At 31.2% G+C, this 11,832-nt stretch overlaps 1 protein-coding gene across 1 annotated transcript in view; it reads left to right on the top strand.

Annotated features, from left to right (window-relative positions):
* Nucleotides 1-5,097, top strand: part of LOC114328113 (polycystic kidney disease protein 1-like 2) — a 311,210-nt gene extending 306,113 nt beyond the window's left edge. The window contains exons 25-26 of the mRNA XM_050644966.1: nt 2,179-2,405; nt 3,844-5,097. Coding sequence (XP_050500923.1) covers nt 2,179-2,405; nt 3,844-5,097 — 1,481 coding nt within the window. The remainder of the gene's footprint in view (nt 1-2,178; nt 2,406-3,843) is intronic.
* Nucleotides 5,098-11,832: the final 6,735 nt, after the last annotated feature.

The following is an 11,832-nucleotide window of genomic DNA, read 5'->3' on the forward strand; positions in this document are numbered from 1 at the left end:
TTTTAAATCTTAAATAGGAGCGCCCGTTTTATGGCAGATTTGAATTTCTCATGAAAAATTAAGGAATATGTATTCGAGAGATTTTTTAGAATTGTTGATAGATGGCGCTGTAATTGGAAAATACAATTTATTAGCGCCATTATCAACAAATCTAAAAATGTCTCGAATAAGAGTTAATAACTTTGTTATGAGGTATTCAAATCTGCAGTAAAAAATGGGTGTTCCTAGTTAAGATTTGTGTCCCACCTTACCTCCATAGGATGGAGTGGGGGTCGTGTTTATGTTATTCGGTTTTTGGTAAATGTATTAAACTCATGTTTTTCGGTTTTTCATTTAGAAGTGTATTTCTCGAGATATTAGACTCTATAGTCTCTATAATGTACCTAGGGTATCAGGATAAAGATTTTTTTCCGATTATAGCGCCATCTATCCACAATTCGAAAACATGTCTCGAATAAAAGTTACTTATTTCTTATATAATAAAATTATATAATAAAAGTAAGCAATCCGAATCTGCAATAAAAAATGTAGGTTTTTATTTACGATTTTAAAGTTACCCACACCCCACCTCCAGGGTGTGGAGTGGGGTGTCGTATTTGGTGTCATTCAAAAGATTTTTGAAAAATATTAAATACTTATTTTTCATATAAAAATGTATACCATTTTTATTCAGTTGCAATGCGAGGCCAAAAATGTCTTAATTTTCACTTAGATTAGAGAGCACAACTAGCACTCTTATCGACGATTTCACCTCTTGTTAGAGGCTTTTCAGAGAATGCATAGGTTGCTTTTCTCTAATCCAGTAAATCTTTCGACATATATTAGTCCCACACTGCAACTGAGGTGAATGGATTAGGTGACTAGCGTCATCTGGCAATTGAAAGATAAAGTTTTTCAATCCTAATAACAACATTCGAAAAATATTAACATTTTCAATATCATCGAAAAATATTAAAAATATTACTAAAAGATTTTTAAATTGAAAACTTAGTGGTACATTTCCCTGGTGACACCTCCAAGGCTTCTACAATTTGCAAGCCAAATGGATGCTGCAGTGAAGACAAAAGGGAAGGAATTCTACACTATGCAATTCACAACCCCCATCTGCAGCTTGGTAAAGTTCCAACGGAAAATGCACCTACTTACTCCACGGAGTAATATTACTATAAAATAAAAATGTATACCTACCATTTTTTATTCAGTTGCAATGCGAGGCCAAAAATGTCTTAATTTTCACTTAGATTAGAGAGCGCAACCTATGCATTCTCTGAAGAGCCTCTAACAAGAGGTGAAATCGTCGATAAGAGTGCTGGTTGCGCTCTCTAATCTAAGTAAAAATTAAGACAACTGAATTAAAATAGTATACATTTTTATTTTATAGTAGTATTACTCCGTGGAGTAACTAGGTGCATTTTTCGTTGGAACTTTACCAAGCTGCAGAAGGGGTTGTGAATTGCATAGTGTAGAATTCCTTCCCTTTTGTCTTCGCTGCAGCATCCATTTGGCTTGCAAATTGTAGAAGCCTTGGAGGTGTCACCAGGGAAATGTACCAATAAGTTTTCAATTTAAAAATCTTTTAGTAATATTTTTAATATTTTTCGATATTATTAATGTGGCTATTAGGATTGAAAAACATTATCTTTCAATTGCCAGATGACGCTAGTCACCTAATCCATTCACCTCAGTTGCAGTGTGGGACTAATATAGGTCGAAGGATTTACTGGATTAGAGAAAAGCAACCTATCATTCTCTGAAGAGCCTCTAACAAGAGGTGAAATCGTCGATAAGAGTGCTGGTTGCGCTCTCTAATCTAAGTGAAAATTAAGACATTTTTGGCCTCGCATTGCAACTGTATAAAAATTGTATACATTTTTATTTTATGGTAATATTACTCTGTGGAGTAACTAGGTGCATTTTCCGTTGAAACTTTACCAAGCTGCAGACGGGGGTTGTGAATTGCATAGTGTCCCTTTTGTCTTCACTGCAGCATCCATTTGGCTTGCAAATTGTAGAAGCCTTGGAGGTGTCACCAGGGAAATGTACCAATAAGTTTTTCAATTTAAAAATCTTTTAGTAATATTTTTAATATTTTCAATATTATTAATGTTGCTATTAGGATTGAAAAGCTTTATCTTACTTATTTTTCAGTTTTCTGATCTGATATTTTCTATTTTTTAGGAGATTTTGCTAGATATTCAGGAGGAGGTTATGTCGCTACATTGGGAAGAACTCTAAGGAATTCTATTATTAATACTGACTATCTCTCACGAAATAAGTGGATTGATAAATTTACTAAGGGCCTGTTTATTGAATTTCTTTTATATAGTGCAAACTCAAATCTATTTAATTCAGTTCAAATTTTATATGAAATTAGTAGCACTGGATATATCCAACACAAATTTATGGTAAGTTGTTTGTAAGCATGATGAATAATAGTCAATAAAATACACCACATTTAGTGGAGTCAATGGAGTTTTCACTTACGGAAAAAATCAATCAAGAAATGTACCTACAATAACAACATATCAAAAAGTTTTACTCCAAATGTGGGTGCTTAATTTTTTATTAAACAAATCAACTGTGAAATTAGTTGTTTTTTAAATACCTACTAAAATACAAATTTTAGAAAAAATCTGACTTGACCATTCAGAACAAATTCAGAAAATTTTACAAATAAAACCTAATACAAATATTTTCCTAAAATTAAATTTACACCTTCTATAATTTTTTTAGTTATAACGCTCAAGTCACCCCTCTCAAAAACATTGGCGCACTGTATGGCATCGTTTGACGGAGCGCCCGTTTGAGTTACTCTAACATAATTTTTTAATTAATTAATCAATAAAAAATTAATCAATTTATTAATTAATGAAAGAATAACATTAAAGCTATCTTATACTTGTAATACAAGGAAGCGGAAGGTATGTGCATGTAGCCATATTTTTAACCGCCCCACGATGTTCACAGCAAGAGTGATAAAACATGACTGAACCAATATTGCGCAATATAGGCCACAGACGCTTCAATAAGGATCAAGGTCCTGTTGATTGACGCAATATATTGCTCAATCGTTCAATGTGATCTACAGACAATCAATATATTGTACAATATTAAAAAATATTGTGCAATATATTGATAATAATATTGAGCATCTAGGGGCCGCTTAAGGATTACTAAATATTTTGGGCCCAAAAATAATTTTCATACTCTGTAGAATTGAAAGGCAGTCTGAAATAATTATTAATTTGTTAATTATTTTTTCATTAAGAATTTTTAGTAGGATAATTAAAAGTAAATTAAATGCGGTTTCATTTCCGTTGATTTGGAAATTTCTGATTTTTAAGTTTTTTTTTTTGAAAAATGGCTTTGGCAGAGCCAATTAGCCAGACTTGTTTGTGATTGATTGCAGATTCATAGTCATAAATTTCTTATAAACATAAGTACATTCTACAATATTATTTTTATAGATACATTGGTACATTGTGTAGCTTTTTTTTATTTTGTTTTTTTTTTATTATTTTACTGTTTTTTTTTTTAATATATATTTTAATTTGTGCGAAACACTTTTTTTACTTCTTTTTTTTTCTAATCTTTTTTATTTTGTTTCTATTTTTTTTTCTTTTTTTTATTTATTATTTTTTTGTTATTATTTTATTATGTGTTTTTTTAATATATTATTTTTTTTTTAATTTTTCAAACCACATTAACAAATTATGCCTATTATATTACGTTTACAACTTGTATTTACATAATTTAACATGTTTATAAATGAGATGAAGAATTTCCATATAATTTGTAAATATTAATTTTTAAGTTAATATATAACTTATTTGTCTTTTTTAGGTTCGAACGGCAAGGCTATTATTAAGCAAAAAAGATACTGGTGTTTGGCTGAGAATATTATTTTTCTTTTTTATAATAGCCGTGATTGTCTTTTTCGTGAAATTAATACATAGATTCAAATCAAAAAAGAAGAAAGCAATTGGAGATATTTGGCTCTTGACTGATGTCGTAATAATAATACTAACTGCTGTTTGTTTCGTTTTGTATATTCTGAGATCTCAAGCAGTAAAATCATTTTTGCTGAAAATCGAACTAACCAGACACAATAGATTTATACAATATTTTCATTTATTTAACTCTGAAGTTGCTTTAACTTCATTAGCTGCTTTCTTGGTATTCTTAGCAACATTCAGAGTATGGAAGTTACTGCGGTTTTTGATAATTATAAAAATCGTCGAGAAAACATTAGCGATTTCAGCATTTCATTTGTTTTGTCTTTTTATTCTTCATTTTCACTTGCTAGTAGTCTTTACACTCGCCGCTTATATGCTCTTTGCAAATCAAACATCCGACTTTAAAGATCCTTTCACTTCATTCGTAAATTTATTCTTGGCATCTTTCGGACTCTTTAGATTCAATACGAGTATCTTTACATCTGGTCTACATTATATGTACTATATTTTGTTAATGGTCTTCAATCTGGTGTTCGTTAATCTCTATATCGTCCTCGTAAATATTTACTACGGGCAAGCACAAATGATTTACTCAAACTATCAAGAATATAACGTTTTTGATTATATCAAGGAACAGTGGACGTATTTAAAACTGCTGAAGCATATTAAAGTAAAACGAGTTCGTCGAAAAAGAGATCCAGAAAAAAACATTGAAGAACGGAAGTTTGTGTCTCCAAAAGCAGATGAACATCGATATGCTAAGGGTGTGACTGTTGAAGAAATTAAAATGGTTCAAATGAAATTAATTGCTTTGTGCTGCTTAAGAAATATGCATCCCAATGAAGGATTATCAGAGTCAGATATATTACTTCTAAAACGCACCACAGCTGCTTTGCTCCTTAAAAATGAAGATATGGAAAAACCAGATTTTTTCTTTGTAAATTATACAGAGGATTCTAATACCTTGGTAGATGATTTAAAATTTCAAAGAATGGAAAGCATTTTGAATAATTTATTTGGTGAAAAATCTACTGTTTATGAAACTGTTATAAATAATAATGATATATTATTAAATAGAATTTTAAATAGCCTTAATGATGTTTCAAGAGCTTTAGATTCTATTATTATTGACACAACATAAATAAAGTACAAAACAAAGTTATTTGTGTTTTATTTCCCTTCAATAAATATTGCTAATAACAAACAAGTTTAGAAACGTAAACTTCAAATATTAAAATAATGTTTATAATAAAATAATTATTAGTTTAAAGAGGATGATTTAATTTTGTAATTTACTATTTTAGGTGGGAATAATCCACAATTTAAGTTTAAAATTAAATTTATTTGCCTTTTCGATTTCCTCTTCGGATGTCGTTATCAAAATAAAAACATTCATAGAAACAAATTGTCTTTTGTTACTTGGTAAAAACAATTTGGTAATTTAATTTTATCTGACTCATTCACACTGACAATTCTGACAATATTTTACACTTTACGTTCTTGGGACGACTTTATTAGAAGATAGTTCATCAGATTATATAAAATCTACTTAATCTTAATAATATCCGTCAGAAAAATAATAGCATATGATTTTGTCTCTATCTTTTAATGTCTTTAAAAAATAACCACATGCAATTATGACAGTAAAATTCTCCTGTTAGTGATCCAATAGTAGATAAGAAAAAACCAGCAAATAATATCTAGTATCTTTCTTTCAGATGCATGTGTATAGAAAGCCAACACACACTAATAGATATTTATATTACAAATTAAATGACAACGTCAATGCTACTAATTTCTGCTCGTTTCGTATGGTATATGCTGAGATCCCAAGCAGTAAAATCATTTTTGCTGAAAATAGAACTAACCAGGCACAATATATTTATACAATATTTTCATTTGTTTAACTCTAAAGTTGCTTCAACTTCATTAGCTGCTTTTCTGGTATTCTTAGCAACATTTAGAGTATGGAAATTGCTACGATTTTTGATCATAATTAAAATCGTCGAGAAAACCTTAGCAATTTCAACATTTCATTTGCTTTGTCTTTTTATCCTTCATTTTCACTTGCTAGTAGTCTTTACACTCGCCGCTTATATGCTCTTTGCAAATCGAACATCTGATTTTAAAGATAGTTTTACTTGATTCCTAAATTTATTCTTGGCATCTTTCGGACTCGTTAGATTCAATACGAGACCTTTACATCTGGTCTACATTACGTACTATACTTTGTTAATGGTCTTCAATCTGGTATTCGTTAATCTCTATATATCGTCCTCTAGTATGGTATAGTTAGACCCAAACCCAGACATCCAAAGTGAAAGTTATCCTCCAACACCAAATTGTTCTATATGGTCCACATAATGTTCAGAAAAAAGTCACACCATTTTGACCGTCGGGTTTGGGGGGGAGAGGGGGGAGAAATCTGCAAATTCGTAGTTTTTTATGTTTTTCGTTAATATTTCTAAAACTAAGCGGTTTAGCATGAACAGCCCCTACACAAAATTGTTCTACATTAAATTTAAAATAAAAAAGGCCCTATGCATAACCCTTCTAAAATGAACGGTTCCAAAGTTACGGAGGTAGTATAGTATAATTGGTCCAAAAAAAGGCCTAACCCAAACATCCAAAGTAAAAGTTTTCCTTCAACACCAAATTGTTCTATATGGTCCACATATTGTTCAGTAAAAAGTAACACCATTTTGAGCGTCCGGTTTGGGGGGGGGGGAGATGGGGGAGAAATCGGTAAGTTAGTAGTTTTTTTACGTTTTTCGTCAATATTTCTAAAACTATGCTTTAGCGTAAGTAATGTTCTATAGAAAAATATTCTACATAAAATTTAAAACAAAAAAGGTTCTATACATAATTGTTATAAAATCAACGGTTCCAGAGTTACGCAGGGTGAAAAGTGGAGGTTTTCGATACTTTTTATATTTACCGATTTTGTGAGTCGACCAAAATGGTGTGACTTTTTCCTGAACATTATGTGGACCATATAGAACAATTTGGTGTTGGAGGATAACTTTCACTTTGGATGTCTAGGTTTTTGTTATAGTTATATCATAAATATTGCCCAAAAAATATAAAAAGTATCGAAAACCTCGACTTTTCACCCTCCGTAACTCTGGAGCTGTTGATTTTATAACAATTATGTATAGAACATTTTTTTAGTAGAACATTTTTGTATATAACATTGTTTACGCTAAAGCATAGTTTTAGAAATATTGACGAAAAACGTAAAAAAACTACTAATTTACCGGCTTCTCTCCCAGCTTCCTCTCAAACCGGACGCTCAAAATGGTTTAACTTTTTACTGAACAATATGTGGACCATATAGAACATTTTGGTGTTGAAGGAAAACTTTTACTTTGGATGTTTGGGTTAGGCCTTTTTTTGGACCAGTTATACTATACTACCTCCGTAACTTTGGAACCATTCATTTTAGAAAGATTATGCATAGGGCCTTTTTTATTTCAAATTTAATGTAGATCAATTTTTTATAGAAAGTTGTTCATGTTAAACCGCATAGTTTTAGAAATATTAGCAAAAAACTTAAAAACTACGAATTTACCGATTTCTCCCCCCTCTCCCCCCAAACCCGACGCTCAAAATGGTGTGACTTTTTTCTGGACATTGTGTGGACCATAAAGAACAATTTGTTGTTGAAGGATAACTTTCACTTTGGATATCTGGGTTATGCCATCTTTTGGATCAACTATACTATACTACTCGTAAATATTTACTGCGGGCAAGCACTTTTCTACTCAAATTATTAAGAGTATAACGTTTTTGATTATATTAAGGAACAGTGGACGTATCTAAATCATCTGAGGAATATTAAAGTAAAACGAGCTCGGCGAAAAGGAGATCCAGATAAAAACATTGAAAAACGGAAGTTTGTGTCTTCCAAAGCAGATGAACATCGATATGCTAAGGGTGTGACTGTTGAAGAAATTAAAATGGTTTAAATGAAATTAATTGCTTTGTGCTGCTTAAGAATTATGCATCCCAATGAAGGATTATCAGAGTCAGATATATTACTTCTAAAACGCACCACAGCTGCTTTGCTCCTTAAAAATGAAGATATGGAAAAACCAGATTTTTTTCTTTGTAAATTATACAGAGAATTCTAATACCTTGGTAGATGATTTAAAATTTCAAAGAATGGAAAGCATTTTGAATAATTTATTTGGTGAAAAATTTACTGTTTATGAAACTGTTATAAATAATAATGATATATTATTAAATAGAATTTTAGATAGCCTTAATGATGTTTCAAGAGCCTTAGATTATAAAATATTATTATTGACACAACATAAATAAAGCACAAAACAAAATTATTTGTGTTTTGTTTCCCTTAAATAAATATGGTTAATAACAAACAAATTTAGAAACAAGAACTTCAAATATTAAAATAATGTTTATAATAAAATAATCATTAGTGTAAAGAGAATGATTTACTTTAAGCAATTTACTATTTTAGTTAGGAATAACCCACAATTTAAGTTTAAAATTAAATTTATTTGAGGTTTCAATTTCCATTTCGTAAATCGTTTAAAAATACATTTAAAACAGAATCCAAAACATTATTAAATTAAACAAATTGTGTTTTTGTTACTTCTAACAATTTAAATGAAATTTAATTAAAATTAAACCAATTACGTCGCAAATTCATCTGCAGAATACAGTAGGATATGGTTATCCATAAAAAGAGGAAATCAGTAGAAAGAACATACCAATATTAGTAAGTTAATAACATAACCAAGATACATCATTTTTGTTTTAAAATAACATACAAATCTTATTTGATATTTATATCTTATATATAAAAATCAATTGCTGTGCGTTAGTCTCGCTAAAACTCGAGAATGGCTGGACCGATTTGGCTAATTTTGATGTTGAATTATTTGTGGAAGTTCAGGGAAGGTTTATACGGTTTTATGTTGTCATTTTAGTAGCCACCAAAATTTTTACAGCTATATGTATAAAATGCTCTTTTTACAGTGTTTGCTGCCATACTCCTCTGAAACGGTTTGACCGATTTTTATGAAATTTTACGCCTATATTCGGCAGGATTGAGAATAGGTTGTTATCTATTTTTCATACCCGTACGTCACAAGCGGGGTTGCCGATGACGCCATAACTCATAATAATAACGTGAAAAATACGAATTTAAGTATTCTGAGGACAGAAGAAGAACGAACGACAAATTTCATAGAAAAGAAGTGGAACAGTTTAACTTTGGAGCTCAAGTTTTGCAAAATATAATTTTTTTAATGTTCCGAAATTTTCAAAAAATATCTCTAAACGGAACTTTTCTGACGAACCGTAAGCAGGAGAAAAATTCTGAGCACACGAAAAGAACAAGCAGCAAATTATAAAATTTTATTTAATTTTAATTAATTTTGTTTAATTTTATTTAGTTTAAGTATTTCATTTATTTTCGTTTATTTTATTTTATTTCATTTTTTAATTCCATTTATTTTTTTTATTTTAATTAATTTTATTAAATTTTATTTTTTTTTATTAGATTCATTTACTTTTATTTATTTTTATTATTTCTTTTAATTATTTTTTTTTATTTAATTTTTTTAGCTTTATTTAATTATATGTAAATTAATATGATTTTATTTATTTGTATTTAATTTTATTCAGTTTTATTTATTTTTATTTACTTTTATTCAATTTCATTTATACTGCAGTATACCGATCGGTTTAAAAAGACAAGTGTTTGACTAATGTGTGCTGCCGGTAATGACATATGGAGCAGAGACACTGACTCTAACCAAGGCAACAGCGTCGAAAATGCGGGTTGCTCAAAGGCGTATTGAAAGATCCATGCTGGACGTAACCCTACGGGATAAAATAAGAAATGAAGATCTCAGACAAACAACCGGTATCGCAGATGTTGTAGAACGTATCACCAGGCTCAAATGGAACTGGGCAGGACACGTCGCCAGGCTGAAAGATTCAAAATGGACACGAAAGCTTATGGAATGGAGACCAAGAGAAGATAAACGAAGTAGAGGAAGGCCGCCTACACGATGGACAGATAATATCAGGCGGATTAGTAAAAACTGGCAACCATGAGCACAAAACCGTGAAGTGTGGAAACAATTGGGGGAGACCTATGTCCAGCAGTGGACGTGAATTGGTTGGATGATGATGATGATGAATTTAATTTAATTTTTAATTTACTTCATTAACTTTTTTATTTAATTTTGTTTAGTTTTATTTAAATATACAAAATGATTAGGAAGAAAGCCAACCCAATATGGAACGATCCAACGAATTTAAATGAATACCAAGGCAATATCAATAAAACCCTACAACAAAATGAATGCATGAATAATGTAAATGCCCTAAACGAAAATATCCTAGAAGCTATTCGAGAGGCTCAAGTAAAATGCTGCCCTAAACGACGCCAAGACGGAAAATTAACCATTGAAACAAAGCAACTAATGGAAACTAGAAGAAAAATCAAAGGAAACGAAAGCATTGACGAAGAAGAACTGCGCAAAATTAACAAAGAAATATCAAAAGCTATAAGGAAAGATTTAAGGAAATTTAAGAATGAAAAAGTCCAGAGAACTATAGAAGAGAATAAAAGTCTGAAAGTCCTGAGAATACGCCTAAACAATGGAAAATGCGAAATACATAAACTAAAGAACAAAGAAGGAGTCCCCACATTAAATAGAGAAGAACTACTACCCTATAGCTGAAGACTTCTATCAAGAACTGTACACAAGCCAAAGAGAAGACCAAAAGAATTTGGAAGCCGCTGCATCACGCAAAATTATCAACCAGAGCTCATGTCAGAGGTCACGCTAAGCGAAATCCAGGACGCAATGAAAAAGATAAAAAAACAACAAAGAGCCATGAGAAGATGGAGTCGTAATAGAAGCTATAAAGATGGGTGGACGTGCCCTTCTCAACCAAATAAAAATTTTGTTTAACCTTTGTCTAACAGAATGTTGCATACCGGAAACATGGAACAATGCAGTAACAATTTTCCCACACAAGAAAGGAGACAAGGCGCACCTAGAAAACTATAGAGCAATCAGCTTATTGGACCAGATCTATAAAATGTTTACCCGAATAATTACGACAAGACTAGAAAAAAAGTTAGATTTCTACCAACCCCGAGAACAAGCTGGATTCCGCTCAAAATTAGGAAAAAACGATCACCTACAAACAGTAAAAACCTTAATAGAAACGTCGATCGAATATAGCAGACCACTGGTAGGTACTTATCTTCGTAAACTTTCACAAAGCCTTCGACACTGTGGAATTTGACAGTATTATAACTGCTCTGAACAATAGTAGAATAGATTACCGGTTTACAAAGTTAATGCAAACATTATACCAAAATGCCACAATGCATGTAAAACTACATGATACTACCAGAGATTCATATCAAGCGAGGTGTGAGACAGGGCGACACTCTCTCACGTAAATTATTTATAGCGGTCCTCGAACAGTGGCGTAGCTGACAGCCCCCGCAGGGCCCGCAAGGCGGGGGGCCCCTACGTTAGGAGGGGCCCCTTAAAGCCTTCAAGCTTAACACTTCTAGTTTCTTTAAATTGGGGACCAAAACATATTTTCCTAATAAGTATCAAAATAGGGAATTTGGAAGAAAGTAATAAAGCGGGTAATTGACGTAACTCTTACTCTTTCTGGGTGCAATTTAGCGTTTCGTGGACATGTTGGTAGTTTAGATAAAAGTGAATCCCAAAAAGTTAATTTTTTGTCGATGGTTCTTTTACTAGCTAAATATGATCCTGTTTTAGCTAAATTAATCGATAAAACAATAACAATAACTTAAACATTACTTGAGTCCCCAAATACAAAACGAAGTTATAAATTTGCTGGCTTA

This window comes from Diabrotica virgifera, chromosome 2, assembly GCF_917563875.1.
Source record: "Diabrotica virgifera virgifera chromosome 2, PGI_DIABVI_V3a".
Classification (NCBI taxonomy): Eukaryota; Metazoa; Arthropoda; class Insecta; order Coleoptera; family Chrysomelidae; genus Diabrotica; species Diabrotica virgifera.